Genomic DNA, 15572 nt, shown 5'->3' on the forward strand with positions numbered 1-15572 from the left:
AACTAATTGTTTGCAATACCTTGTTATCGACCAATTGCAGCCATACTATCAATGCAGACTTTAAACGTGTTTTTGATTTTTTTTCAAAAGCTTTGTCAATCCTGAATTTGAACTGTTTGAATAAATAAATAGATGAATTTTAGACGTATGACCGCAGCTCCAATTATTGTATGTTCCTCTACCGGTTATAATAGTAAAACTCTAGGAATAATGCGTCTTTATACTTAAAATTAGTTATCTATGCTGAAATTGCTAAATAATGCAATCACGAAAAATATATTGCTTTTGTACGATCGTCATGGCCACTGCGTATTAAAATTACGGCTGACTTTGAAAAAAACAGAGTATTAGCTCACCAGTCTCTTCTTTTAACTAGCGGTCACTTTTGCATCTCCTACATGTGATTGCAAGAGTGCATCTGGCGATGCAGATGACTCGGAGCGTTCGCAAGGTTATCAGGCTGGTATCTTGTAATATAAAAAGGAAACGCACTCCTATTGCGAATTAGTCTTTCACCATGGGACAACCGTTGCTGCTCGTTGCAGGTAAGTAAAAAAAGCACACACAGACCCGTTTTCTTCATCTGTTGGTTTATAGTTGTCACTCGTTTCTTTAACAAGCGAAAAAAGAACTCACGAAGTCCTTTTGTCACGATGTCGATTGAATGTTGCCTTATTAAGGGGGGGCTTCGGTAAAATTTCGATAATATCAAGTTTTTCATGTTTGAAATGACTGAAAAAGATGTGATCAAAAATTTTCTGCCACAAGTTTCTTGCGCATATACTTTTATCGCAGATGGTTGACATTTTTTTTCAGGACACATACTACCATAATATAAATTTTCTTGGAAAGAATTTTGTATCACATCTTTTTTAGTCATTTCAAAAACGAAAGACTCGATATTATCGAAATTTCACTGGAATCCACCCTTAATATTGACATACACTCATGATGGTACTTACACTATTTCCGACTACTGAACTCAGTGAAATTAAACATACTTTGGGTTTCTGTAGGTCTGCTTGCCTGCTTCGCATTGGCGAGGGCGCTACCAGGTGAGTACATGATGCAGATACCTGTGAGTCTCGCGAACGCAACGGTGTAACAGACATACCGATATTATTTTCTATTCACAGGCCTTTTTCCTCGAGACCAAATCACAACGTACAAGTACTATGCGGATGTAAAAGCAGGAAATATCGAACCCGTCCCGTATGCTTCTCAATTTGTAATTACCGGTGTCATGCATGTGACACCTTATCTCAGTGATCCGAGTCTGAAAAATGCCATTCACATCACTCTCAATGTTACACACGGTATTCGAAATGGCGAGATACAACATTTCGAAAAAATTTCGGACCATATGCTTCCTGTTCCCGATGCCGCCAATGTGATCAAGGATCCCTTCATCGTCATTTTTGATGATAATGGCAAGGTGGGCCGAGAATCCAAAGCAATAGTTTTCAAACTTATTTTCATCATCTGCCTATGCGGTCCTTGAAATTATTTAAAAATACATATGTTTCAATTAAAGGTGAAAGGCCTGATGGTGCATAAGGATGAAGCTGGATGGTCTCGAAATATGAAGAAATCGATGGCTTCCATGCTACAGTTGGACCTTTCCTCGATGAATCTTGAAATGCCCGTGAAGCCGCATGGTTTTCTTACCAGAGAGGTAGGTAACAGTTGAGGGGAACATTCGTTCTCAATATAATGTTCTCTTTGGTTGTTACTACCAGAATTCCATATACGGCGAGTGTGCCGTTGCTTACGATGTTCACCGTACACTGGATCTTGAAGAGGGACACTTTACTGTGACAAAAATGATGAATCCATCGGATTGTCAGAAGTTCGATCAACATACCTTCAATTCCAAGGAGTCTACAGACAGCTGTTTGATCGATGAAGAGGTAAGACCGAAATCAGTAGTACAGAGAGTACGAAGACCGCTCAAGTCCGATCGGGAAAAACACTTCAGATAACGAAAAATTAAAATTGGGATTTTATACCGTGAATATTTGGTGAAACGTACCCAAAATAATTTTTAATTTCTCAGGATCCAATGTCTGCTGCTAGTCGAAGGGTCTTTCACATAAAACATACCGGAAAAGATCTTCTGATTAAGACGCTGGTGGCCCACGGAGTCCTTAATTATTTCCCATGGAAAGCTCAAACCGAAGCTCACTATATTCTTGCAAAGTAATTAAGGGTGTCACGAAATCAGGCGTGATTTTATTTTCCGACGATATTTATATATACGAAGATGATTTTTTATTATCACTTACAGCCAATCGATGGAATTGATGTCCTTGGTACCACTCGAAACTAATTTGGTACCCAAATTGAACATGACAGAAATGGTATTGCTGAATGATATTGCGTTCGAAAAATCACACCATGGCTATGCTTCTCGTGCCGGTTTGGATCTTACCCACGGACGTCACGTCGTTAATGTTGATGATATGGCTATACAACTAATGAAGATGCTGGGGGAAGCTGCTGACTACATGACAGAAAATAATCTGGATATGACATCGCCGGAAATAAAACACGGGCAGACAATAAACCGCATTCTAAACACAATAACTTACATGGATCTTGCGTCTCTCGAACATGTTTTCAATAATATTGCAGCGGATTCCTCTATAAAAGAACAAAAAGTTAGGTACGTACCCTCAATGAATCAGCATTAAGGCTTTATTTCTACAAGTTGAGTTCACCACTAATTTTAATAGGATATTACCAGAGTAGAGTACTGACTGCTATAGCAATAAATGGAATCTAAGGTATTCTTTGGACGAAATAGTAGTCATAAGATAAAGTTGAATTTAAATTTTTTCAACAGGACAATCTTCCTGAATATGATCGCTCACGCAGGAACTGATGCGACATGCTTATTTACTCGAAATGTGATACGAAAACACAAGGTCACGCCTGAAATTGCTCTTGTCATGTTGAGTAAACTACCGTACAATATTCGTGTGCCTACGGAAACTTTGTTGGTAGAAATGGAGAGTCTGATGACCCTGGAGGAGCCTGGAGAATCCTCGAACATGTCACTGGGGATCCCCAAAGCTGGTATTCTCTGTTTCGCTACTATGATTTACAAGACTTACAAGCACGCAGAGAACTACCATCGCAGCATGGATCCGGATCTTGTTAAGCGTTATGTCAAGCACTATTACGATCACGTGATAAGTGAGTATGGAAAATCAAACGAATTCCAGTACAAAGAGACCCCATAATAATTGATTGAATGAAAAATATTACAGGTGAGCCTACCTACGAAATGAAAATGGTCTATTTGCACGCATTGAGAAATATTAGAATCGCAGGCGTACGGGAGGTTTTAGAACCTATCATTCGCGGTGATTTGATGGTTTCCGACAGGCCTCACCATCTTCGGTTGCATGCGATGATAGTCAATTTGGAGTCATCAAATGACGTTGAGTATATTCATAATCTCTATTGGCCAATTTTGGCGAATACGAAATTACCTGTGGAGTTGAGGATTTGTGCGTACGCCATTTTGATTAAACAACCACCCCGTATGGAAAGCCTGATGAGTCTTTACTGGTTAATGGTCTATGAAAAGAACGAGCATTTGTACAACTTTCATTACACGACTATGAAGAGTTTGGCAAATACAATGAACCCTTGCTTGACACCCATGAAGGAAATGGCTCGCAAACTTTTACGATTTATCAGAGTAAGACCAGTGTCTGGCATTCTCACCGGTTCTTGGGTCGTTGACTTTGAAAACAAGAGGTTCGGCTTCGGGGAATCTGTGAACCTGATGATGGTTGCTGACGAACATACTGGAAATCCATCTTCTGCTGCAATCGAATATTCAACACTTAACCATCGCAGGCCTGTGAGCCTTCGAACGGTACGTATTGTCGATCTTTGAGTTTTGAAGATTCTTCATTTGTGGCCAACATAGTAATGAATAATTTTTGTTACGATCCAGTTGTGGCTCCGCGTTGAAGGTGTTGATGATGTGATTGCGAACATGATCTGGGGCACTGCTATGGAAAAGCCGTTTAATCGTGTAGAAGAGATACAAAATATATTGAACATGGCAAATAAAGACATGCCACAGAAGAAGCCAATACACATCGAACTAGTTATAATGATTCAGGACCGTACCGTATTCGCCCATTACTTTGATGCTAAAACGTTACCGAACATACAGAATATCATAAGAAGACTGGACTCTAACTCTAATGAGTTATCATTTACCCATATACACAACGAATTTGACGATCTATACATTCAGCAAGTACCGAACGACCTTGGATTGCCAACTATCTTTTACACTCAAATCCCCAGCGTAAAGATGATGAATGGAAAGGTCAAACTCGGTAAAAGTATAAAACAATCATACTTGAGCGTTGAATCTTCCATAAGAGATTGGCGGCACGGATATTACTCAATGGAAGTCTACAATCCGATAATAGATACATGGCATGCAATTCGACGAGTATCGGCATTTGATGTCAGTCTACCCATTGCATTGAATATCGTTTATAACAAAGAAGCCAACAATTTTAAAATTAGTTTGCCTAGACTGCCTCTTACAGAATATTCCGTTTCCGGAATACGGTCGCATGTCAAAAACTACGTGATGGTAATTGGAGCTGAAGAAGGCGTGCTCGAGAAGCATTGTCCAATGTGTCACCCTGCAGAGCTGATCACCAGGGGCCTAAAGTATAAGAAAAACATAAGCCTGGTGAACGTTGACTCTAAAGATACAGGACTACATTTCAGCATGCACCAGTATGACTGCGAACGAATTATGCATCCAGGATCGCGATCTGATGCGGTCTCGGAAATCTTCCGCAACGAAAACAGAAACACAATGTTAGTTACTTATTCGAACTTCACATTTGCCATGGCATTTCCGAATCCAAGCTTCAACAAGTATTGTATGTATGTCTTTTTAGGGATAATTCACTGCTTCTGGGAGTTATGGCTCTTCGAGAATTCTATCTTTATGGACTTATCAATCCCGAGCTTGGAACTTGCGGATATCTTGCTAAACTGGAACCGAGTATCGTCTACCCAACTTCTGTGGTAAGTCACTGTCTTGTGAAAACAAATCCAAAATTTCATCATCTTGAACGCAATTATCGAGTATTTACTTTCAGGTTGATATAAATATGCGCGTAAACATTGAACAAGCTGCACAGAAAACGTTGAACTTATTCCCTGGGGTGAAGATGAATTTCCGTGGAACCCTAGAAGCTAAGACTGTGTCGACGAACGTTCCGTTACGTTCTTGGTCCATAAACGCTAACGCTGCTACTACGCAAGGGCACATCAATAATCAGTTACAAATTCAGATGACAAGGACTACACCAGGACAAAAGGATCTTAAGGTATACGCGATAATATTCAAGTTCGGTGAGAATTTTTTGCCCATTCTTTATAAATCGATACTCGCCAGTGCCGATACACGTTTCTGGTTTAAAGTGACAACGAGTGACGTTACCTCGTACTTTTTGGATTTTGCCAAATATTCTACAGTAGAGTAGTTCGCTTGATATTCCGGTAAATTCGTAAACCAATTATTCATATTTTTGTATTATGTTATATTTATATATTATCAAGGTTATTAAAGTTCTATTGATCGTTACCGCAAGATATTATTTACACCTTGAAACAGTTTACACTAACTATCCATATTGCATCGTAATCATGGATTGTCGGACATTCAATTTGAAGGGTTTCCGATACTTTTTTAAACTAAATCCATCCAGATTTATTTCCATTCACTCAATTTACCAACCTATACAGATAACTACAATATAAAATGTTACAGATTTGCATCGATGGGCACAAAATTTATTCAGGATCAAATGTTGACTTCTTGGATCGAAATCTGACGATAAAACAAGAAACGATTGGTAAACTAACCTTGAATATGGGAGAAACTGAGGATTCTGCGTCGACAATGTGTGTCCGTGATGACGCATCGATAATTATAACTATGAAGGGTGAGATACCGAGCGAAGAAATCCAAACGCTGAAGGATGCAAGAGTTAACGGAAAATGCCAGAAGGATATCGAAAATCCTGTTTACCTGTATGCCGAAAGTTTCATGATACCAAGGACACGCGCTTGTCTAGATGAATCAATTCTAAACTCTTATATCCGCAAAGTCACGTACACTGTGCAATACAAAAATGTAAGCTGGGAGTTGAACTTAATATGATTTTGGGTGTATCCATAAATGACGTCCAAATTAATTGTTTGTTTAACAGATACCGGAAAGTCTTAAGAGCATGGTTTACTGGATGGACGATATCATCAACGTGAATCTATTACCGTACGTAACGTATCACCCAGCCCACACAGAGACTGGAATAATAAAGATAACCACGGAAGTTCCTCTGGGTGAAGAAATTATGAATTTGGCTGTACGCACTCCGATACACGAAAAGAGGTTCACCGCTGTTCCCATTGTTGACACAAGCAAGAGAAGCGCGGTTCTGGATAACACTCGTTTCTCCCATGATTTCCTGCTCAGACTGCACCACAATCATATCAGTAAGTTGAGTTGTTGGTTAACACTCTGAATCGTGGGTAGTGATTCGTTGTAACATTGAAATCCTTACTGTTTTCGTAGAATTCTGTACCATTTATCCTGAGGTTTTGATAAACACGGATGGTGGGATCATGCCTTTCATTCTTCCTAGTGAATGGACATTGCTCACTAGCGATACCGCAAGACACATGTTTTCGGTGTTTGTCAAGAGAATTGATCCTGTAAAAAAAATGGGTCTTTTGATGAGCGTCGCCAATCATACAATAGAAGTTATTCCTAGTAACACCATTCCTACAGTTACCGTCGACGGCGAGGTGATCGATTGTGAAAATGGCATTTCTGTTCCGAAAGGCGAAGCTCATTATATTTTACGGTGAATATAAACATCTAAAGAAGTTGACTTCAACTTTTGAGTGACGCTCCGTTATCTTATTCTGACAATTTTAGGGTGGTTTGGAGTCAGGATCGTTTGATCATTCAATCTAAACATACCGCATTCGACCTCGAATGGACTGAAAGATCTGTTGCTTTGGCTATGAGCACTTTATTGCAAGGAAGAGTGGCGGGGCTTTGTGGTCATCTAGATGGTACACACGTGGACCGTAAGACGAAAATATACACGGTTGGAAAGTGAATCTTTCACAATTTGCTTCAGAGACATATCGTAGTAAAGTAGATAATTTCTGCATGTGTATCTACGTTAATCACCTTTCTACCTATTGTCAAATAAAATGTCAAACATGATGAATTATATCAACAATTAGGTGTACAAATAAAAAATTTCGAAAAATTCCATTCTTATCGTCAGATAGAATGTCGAAAAATGATTGACACGTAATTTTTCTTTTTTCAATTCAATGCTTATTAACAAAGATATAGCAAGTAGAATTCCGCGTGACGTCATAATGTTATACACTTATTACATTGTAGTATATCTATATCTAGTAACATTGTGACGTCACGTGTCAATTTCAAACTGCTATATCTTTGTTACGGAACGTTAAATCAAAAAAAAGAAAAAATACGTGTCAATTATTTTTCGACATTTGATCTGACGATACTAATGGAATTTTTCATTTGCACACCTAATTGTAAACGTAGTATATAACATACTTCCATTCAATAATAAAAAAACTATAAATTTTTCTGAGGTGTTATTTCTACGTGTGATTTCCTGGTAAATTACACGTATACGCAGTCTGAAGCTTTATTTCGTTTTTTGAGTAGATACGTTTTCTGTTGCGATACTTCAAAGAACGATAATAACAGAAAAGAAAAAACGTGCTAACGTACTTTTTTGGTGAAAATTACCAGCTTAAAATATGTCGCGTATTTTAGATTAACTTGCATCACCTCCTTACGCAATATACCACGTCTGCATGATACGTAAAATTTTGAAAACAAACTTACCTGAAGTGAAGTCCGATCGTAATTACGTAATAGCCTTGTTCGAAGAGATTACAATCCACCTAATTTGAAAAATATTTGAAAATACTTTTGCCTATCTCGATATCATTTCAGCAATTTTAACAAATTTATATCAAATGTATGAGTTGCACCGAACATAAAGGAAGGGGGAACAAGTACATTCGTTTTTATTCTCTCTAGATTTGAGATATATCTACCTGAGACAAGGATTACAACGTTGTAATCTCTTTGAGAAAACCTGGAGCATAACTACGATCAAACTTTACTTGAATTAGGTTCATTTAATTGTTCGAATACAGAAAATACGTAAATAATTGTCAAGAGATATCTGTATTTTAATACGCTGGAGAAAATTCGAATAGAATCATGCTCAATTTTACCAATGAAACCCCAAATTAATTGCAATGATTACACATGGTACTAATGCAATTAAATTAAATGATAATTGCGAGGTTGAGTTGCATTATTTGGGGATTGGTCAAATGAGATGATCTTTTCCTATCAACAGCTATTTCGCAAGTTTCATTAATTTTCAATCTATATAGTTGTGTTTATCAACGACCAAAAGAAAATAATCAACATTCGTCATGGGTGCGTGGATCCGTAATTTGTCCATGTATGATACGGTATGATTTATATGCGAGTGAAAATAATTGTGTAAAAACAGCATTATCATGGTTGTAAGATTTGATTACCATTACCACTTGGCGAAAGATAAACCATTCGTGTGTAGTATATGTCCCCCTTTTTATGCTCCAACGGTCAACAGTTGACGACCAGCAGTGACGGGCCTCTTTAAAACTTGTCGAAAATTCTGATGTATTGCATGTTTTTGATAAAAATAATAGAAATCATTTATAGTCTGATTCGATAAGTTTCAATGAAGCTATGTTTAATGGACGTATAATTTTTGACAGCCAAAATTCAACAATTGTCTGATATAAACTCCTACAAATAATTTGCTGAAAATCTAGTTGACATCAATTGAAGAGTAATCAGCAAGCGGTCGCAACACTGATTAATCAACTAAAAATTCTGTTGCGTCACTATTTGAATAAATAAATACGACATAGTCTATGGAGGCTAAGAATTACACATGCTGGGACTGCTAACACACAGTAATAAATATATTTTTAATTAAATTTATTCTACTAAATTAATTTCGTATAAAAACCAAATGTGATGGAAGGAAAATGCGGACACTTCTGAATTCAGGACACGTGGAATAACGAATAATAGCGATGAGAATGAAAACAACGCTCAAAGATTTTTCATATTTTGGTCTGTGTCATTGCACACTTCCATCCATCGACGGGAGATAAAGGTGTATCAAATGCTGATGACTTGTAGAGATGTCATTAAGGTTATCGAGAAATATATTTCGCTAATTACGAGTGGATTCGGGGCGAACTTTACTGGTTACTATATATAGAGTCGAATTGGAGGGTAAGAAATGTCAGTCGCTCATCATGGGCTACTTGCTGCAACTGGTCATTGGTAAGTGAGAAAAAGATTATACTTCTTAATTCTTAGCCTGCGTGAAATCTTCGTTAGAATAATTTGAGAATAAGTTCTATCAAGAATGGTCTTACTCAGGATTATAGAATTACTCTTGAAAAACTTCATTACATGTGAATTTAAATGCGGTGTAAGCTGGTAAGCATATTTTTCACTGTTGGGGAATGGTTGCTCAAAACTTTATCATGAATAACGTATTTTATGTTTAAGGATTATTCGCCTGCCTTGGCTTCGCAAGCGCGATACCAGGTAAGCGATCAAATCTGCGAGAAGTATCTCGTCGCATTGCTTGCAGTGACTAAATTAATTTGTTTCAATATTTCGTTTTGAATAGCACTTTTTCCAAAGGACAAGGTTACGACTTTCAAGTACTATGCGGACGTTAAAGTGGGATCTTTTGAATCGACGCCCTTTGCTTCACAATTTGCAATCGCTGGTCTTTTACGTGTGATACCGGAGGTTGGCGATAAGAGCTTGAAGAATGCCTTTTATATGGATCTCAATGTTACTCATGGCATTCGAAATGGTGCCATAAGTCATTCTGAAAAAATTGAAAATAATTTACTCCCTCTTCCCGAAGTTGCTGAAGTTCTGAACGATCCCTTTCTCGTTGTCTTCGACGATAATGGTAAGGTACGTATAAATCAAGAGCTTGGATCTCCCAAATTTGCACTTTCAAGTTTCTTCCTTCGATGAAATCAAGACTTGAAATTTTGCATATGAGTCATTAGTTTCTAAAGTCTTGAATCTTTGTAATCGTAGGTGAAAAACCTCTTGGTGAACGAGCATGAGACCGGATGGTCCGTGAATATCAAAAAATCAATCGCTTCCACACTCCAGTTGGATCTATCGGTCATGAAGCTTGAGACGCCCATCAAACCGCACGTTTTTGTTACTAAAGAAGTAGGTCATAATTATTACGTGAAACTCTTCTTTGCGATTTAATACTCACTTTGGATTGTCTTTACCAGAATACTGTGTATGGTGAGTGTTCCGTTACCTACAATCTTAATGGAGTGGGAAAGCTCGGAGACAAGCATTTCACTGTAACAAAAAACATGGACCCGATGAGTTGTACCAAATTTGATCAAGACACCTTCGATTCTCAGGAATTTCAAAGTTGTCTTATTCCGGTAGAGGTAATGAAAGACAAGCTCGGTACTCGGAGAACAAATTCTAGATTGATTTGTAAAGCTACAGAATCGCAAGTCTAATTTTGATTATTTTTGTTCTTTGTAGGAAGATGTGAACGCTGTTAGTCGGAGAGTTTTCCAAATTGAAAATAATGGTGATCACATTCTCATTCATACTGTGCAAGCCCATGGAGTCTTGAACTATTTCCCATGGAAAGCTAAATCTGAAGCTCATTATATTCTTGCTAAGTAAGTGGTTTCGTTTTCTTGAATATGGTCACTTCATGTCATAATACGTGAAGCCATTTTTTCATTATACTTTTATTCTTCACAGCCAAACTATCGAACTTGAATCAATAGAGTCACTGGACAGTGTTTCCTCGTCTAAATTCGATGTACAAACAGCAGTGACTGTGAGTGACATAGCATTCGAAAAGTCACGAAGTACTTACGCCGTTGGTGCTGGAATAGATTATACTTACGGACGTCATGTTGTCAATCTTGATATTATGGTGACAAAGTTGATAAAGTTGCTTGAAGAAGCTGCTGATTACATGTTGAAAAATAATGTTGAGATAGTGTCACCCGAAGCGGAGCACGGCCAAACAATGAACCACATTTTAGATGTTATAACTTTCATGGATGTCCCGTCACTTGAGCAAGTTTTAAACAATATCACCGGTGGAGATTTCCCACGGAACACAACTGTTACGTAAGTGGTTCAATACAGCTGGTATTTAATCGAAGAATGACCGTTACAATAATTAATTTAAATCTAGAAAGCTCTTTCTACATATGGTTCCCTACGCTGGGACCAACGCTACTACTTTATTCACTCGAAACAACATCCGTAATGGCAAGATAGAAGAAATGATTGCTGTTTCTATGCTGAGCAAAGTAGCAAACTACATTCGTTTCCCTACGGAGGAATTGTTGGTCGAAATGGAAGACCTAATGCGTTTGGGAGCTGAGGTACCACTTGAAGTCCGTAAAGCTGGAATACTAAGTTTCGCAACCATGATTTACAAAACACACAAGCATCAAAAATACCATCATATTCTAAATCCGGCACTGGTCAGCAAATATGTGAATCACTATTTCGAACATGTTATAAGTGAGTATCGTGTAAGGCTGACAATGAGTGTTGCTTCATGTTAACGTTCCTCTGGTTCACTGAAGCACAGAGATAGGTTGATCCTGATTAAATTATGACATTGAATAAATAATTCTTAACAGGCGAAACGTCGTTCGACATGAAGTTGGTCTACATTTATGGTATGAGGAATATTCAGATTGGCGACGTACACAAACTTTTAGAGCCAATTGTACGCGGTGACTTGAAGCTCTCCAAAAAACCCGAATACCTACGTTTTCATGCAATTATGGCCTTTTGGAGGGCTTCTCTTGCGACAGAATACATCGATGACCTCTTTTGGCCCATTATGGTCGATACAGAGTTGATGTTGAGCATCAGGATTTGGGCATTTAACATTCTGCTTGAGCAATCGCCACAAATAGACCGTTTGATACAGCTGTATTGGTTCATGACCGAAGAGAAGAATGAACATTTATATAATCATTATTACACAACCATAAAGAGTTTAGCATATTCAACCAATCCTTGTCTGATACTTGTAAAGGAAAAGGCAGCACAGATCTTGCGCGTCATCACTGTACGAGAAAATTCTGACACACTAACCGGTTTCCACGAAATCGATTATGAGAATAAGAAGTTTGGATTTGGAGAGGCTGCCAAGTTTTTCATTGCTTACGGTGAAGAGAACGGCGCGCCTACTGCCGCCTTCATTGAGTATGATATAATAAAAAAACGCAAGCCTATCAATGCCATTTCGGTAAGAGTCCACCAAATAATCAGCTTCGCAAAACTATGGATGCTTGTGAGTTAATTACGTGTAACACAATATTCTTATACTTACAGATTTGGATTCGTGCAGAGGGTTTTGAATTTGATGTTGTAGATGACATTCTGGTTGATGATTCAAAAGAACCGCATTTCCATGCGGAAAAAATAGAAGCCCTCTTAAGAAGAGCCAGCAAGGACATGCCTCACAATAAACCGATCCATATCGAAGTAATGGTGATGGTTCAGGGACGCACAGTATTAGTCCGATACTACGATGAAGATACGTTTTCAGGAAAACCAGAGTTAATGCGTTTGCTCAGTATGGCACAAGACATGAAACTTGGTTTGCAAGATATCACCTTTGATGAGCTTTATGCCATGCATTTACCGAATGATCTTGGTCTGCCAACTCTTTTTTATAACAAAATTCCACACGTAATGGCATTACAAGGAAAAGTCGAACCATTCGATGATTCTTCTCTAATTGCCGTGAAAGTAGAAGCTGTGCTACGGGACTGGCGCGATGGCTATTACTCGATGGAAGTCTATAATCCAATTGTTGACACTTGGCATGCTGTTCGACGAGTAACGGCCTTTGAGATCAGTGTACCATTCGCGATGAGCATTGGGTTGATCTTGGAAACTGGAAGTCTGAAACTGATTTTTCCCAGACTGCCCTTAACCCAGTATTCCGTTACTGGTGTGCGATTAGACGTAAGAAATTACGTACTTGTCATGGGTGCCGAAGAAGGCATACTCCACCAGCATTGTCCAACTTGTCATGCTACCGAACTCGTTTCTAAGGGTCCAACCTACAGAAAAAATACAACACTAATCAATTACGACTCGATTGACACGGGGCTAAGTTTTAGCGTCCAAGAATATGATTGCGAGAGGGACGTCGCACCAGGCTATCAGTTTAAACTATTGACAGACATGTTGGATGATTCCCGAGAAAATTTCGGGTAAGTTTAACTTGTCTTCCACACAATCTTAGTTTTTGATATTACGAATATCGTTACTACCGCAATATATTGCTGCAGGTACGATGATGGGATATTTGTCTTTGTCACACTCCGCGAATACTATGCTTACACACTCAACTATCCTGAACGGGGGATGTGTGGATACATTATGAAAGTGGAACCCAGTACCGTTTATCCTACCTCCGAGGTAAGTAAATTATTTGATCACTTAAATTGAAATCCTTCTCAGAATATTGACACGATCGAGAGTAAAGTAATTATTTTTCTCTGAAACATATTAATGGAGTACTTCTTTTAGTTCACAGTGAGCATGCACTTTTCCCATGACAAGCCAATCTCGAAAAAGTTGAGTTTGTTTCCTGCTGAAAAGTATCGTTTCGACGCAAGGTTTGAAACCATAGAAGCTGTAACGAAAACATCTATTCGAACGTGGATTGTAAAAGCCCAATTCAGTTCGCCCGAAGGGCATTCCAATGATCATCTGCAACTCCACGTAACGAGAATTATACCAGGGCAAAAGGACCTCAAGGTATGCGCGGTACGATCGCGTGAATTTTTTTTTTTAAATTGTCGTGACAAGAAATTAATAATTTCAGATTTGTATGGACAATTACCACAGCTATCCGACAACAGAAATCGATCCCTTCGATCAGATTCAGTTGAGGATGCAAAAGTCGTATAGAAACTTGACGTTGTTCGTTAGAGAAGCCGAGGATGGTGCCTGTGTCGATGATGGGATAGTAGTTATGATTACCGGAAAAGCTCAGCTGTCAGATGAACAAAGGGAAGCGTACAAAAATATCAAGGATTATGGACAGTGCCAAAAAGATGTTGATAACCCTTTATATCTTTACGCTGAGAGTTCGATAATTCCAAGAACACCAAATTGTCTGAGTGAAACGATCCAACGTACAACACTGCGAAAATACACTTATTCTATCTCCTACGCGAATGTAAGTTGGGAGAGAATTTTTATATTTAAATTAGTGGTAAATTGTCATCACCCTTAAGTTATCTATAATGTTTTCCTTTCAGATTTCGGATGAATTTTTGTCTCGGATATATTGGTTCGTTGACTACGCGCGGCTTGATTCATTACAATATCTTACATACGACATCTCCCGTAAATCACTACCAGGACATGTAGAGGTTTCAATGGAATATTCTATGAACGACAAATTCCTTAATTTAACTATACTTAATCCATCATACGGACAGATGTACACAGGTGTTGAGGGAGACGACGATGACGGTTGGACCGCTCTGATGGAGAATACATTGTTTTCTTGGTCATTTCTTGATGATGTAACAGAGAAATCCTTGAGTAAGTTAATTAAATGATTAGGGAATCGCACGTGATTTGACAACAACAACAAATTTGTGCATTAACAACTGATGTCCAAAATTTTTCTTCTTTTTTTTCAATAGAATTCTGTACTATTTATCCTGATATTTTGCTGGATCTTGATAACGGTGTTCACCGAATCGTCGTTCCTGGCAAATGGACTCTGCTAACCGGCGATCACGTAGATCGTTTGTTTGCTGTATTCGTAAAGTCTATCGAACCTAAGAAGCTTGGTCTGATGATGAGCATTGCCAACCACACGATTGAAGCCATCCCTTCATCCTCTGGCCCTAGAGTGATTGTCGATGGTCTGGTGATTGATCACAAAAACGGCGTAATCGTTCCTGAAGACGAGGACTATGTGCTGCGGTAAGTTACCAAGCGGTAAAATGAAATCTGGTGAACAAGATTCCATGAAAATCACCATAGCTGATTTGGTTATACGAGTATTCTCACCAATATATTCGTTACCGAAATTATAGGGCCGCTTGGCACCACAACCGTTTGGTGATTGAGACAACTTATGCTGAATTCACCGTCGAGTGGACAGGAATATCAGTAATGTTGATAATGGAAGAACCCCTTCAGGGAAAAGTAATGGGTCTCTGTGGACATTTGAATGGGAAGCATAAGTATCACATGGCAAAAGTTTACACCCTCGATGGGTAAAGCTAAATCGAAGAGTCGGTGTCAAATTCTCACGAAAGCTGAGTCCCACAACCGGAATATCACGTATTTCAACTAGATA

The 15572-nt window shown here is 38.5% G+C and overlaps 2 protein-coding genes across 2 annotated transcripts; both read left to right on the top strand.

Moving 5' to 3' along the window:
• The first annotated feature begins 475 nt into the window (after positions 1-475).
• LOC124404801 lies at positions 476-7234 on the top strand. The gene is made up of 16 exons (XM_046879197.1): positions 476-545; positions 1017-1055; positions 1137-1435; positions 1535-1675; positions 1740-1910; positions 2057-2199; positions 2288-2665; positions 2846-3198; positions 3273-3889; positions 3971-4863; positions 4947-5076; positions 5151-5381; positions 5825-6190; positions 6267-6552; positions 6632-6923; positions 6998-7234. The coding sequence occupies exons 1-16, from the start codon at positions 518-520 to the stop codon at positions 7182-7184; spliced, it is 4554 nt and encodes a 1517-aa protein (XP_046735153.1). The 5' UTR covers positions 476-517; the 3' UTR covers positions 7185-7234.
• Positions 7235-9447: 2213 nt separating this feature from the next.
• Positions 9448-15547, top strand: LOC124404802. The gene is made up of 16 exons (XM_046879198.1): positions 9448-9475; positions 9707-9745; positions 9831-10129; positions 10259-10399; positions 10468-10635; positions 10736-10878; positions 10964-11341; positions 11409-11743; positions 11866-12482; positions 12569-13458; positions 13537-13666; positions 13778-14008; positions 14076-14432; positions 14515-14803; positions 14908-15193; positions 15307-15547. The coding sequence occupies exons 1-16, from the start codon at positions 9448-9450 to the stop codon at positions 15491-15493; spliced, it is 4518 nt and encodes a 1505-aa protein (XP_046735154.1). The 3' UTR covers positions 15494-15547.
• Positions 15548-15572: the final 25 nt, after the last annotated feature.

The sequence above is a fragment of the Diprion similis genome, chromosome 3 (assembly GCF_021155765.1).
Source record: "Diprion similis isolate iyDipSimi1 chromosome 3, iyDipSimi1.1, whole genome shotgun sequence".
In the NCBI taxonomy this organism is placed as follows: Eukaryota; Metazoa; Arthropoda; class Insecta; order Hymenoptera; family Diprionidae; genus Diprion; species Diprion similis.

Excerpts from the sequence above, each read along its gene's own strand:
- LOC124404802 (XM_046879198.1), top strand. The coding sequence starts at position 9,448 with ATGGGCTACTTGCTGCAACTGGTCATTG. Across the intron at positions 9,746-9,830 it reads CTTCGCAAGCGCGATACCAG|CACTTTTTCCAAAGGACAAG; the intron begins GTAAGCGATCAA and ends CGTTTTGAATAG. Across the intron at positions 14,009-14,075 it reads CAGGGCAAAAGGACCTCAAG|ATTTGTATGGACAATTACCA; the intron begins GTATGCGCGGTA and ends TAATAATTTCAG.
- LOC124404801 (XM_046879197.1), top strand. The coding sequence starts at position 518 with ATGGGACAACCGTTGCTGCTCGTTGCAG. Across the intron at positions 1,056-1,136 it reads ATTGGCGAGGGCGCTACCAG|GCCTTTTTCCTCGAGACCAA; the intron begins GTGAGTACATGA and ends TTCTATTCACAG. Across the intron at positions 6,553-6,631 it reads ACTGCACCACAATCATATCA|AATTCTGTACCATTTATCCT; the intron begins GTAAGTTGAGTT and ends CTGTTTTCGTAG.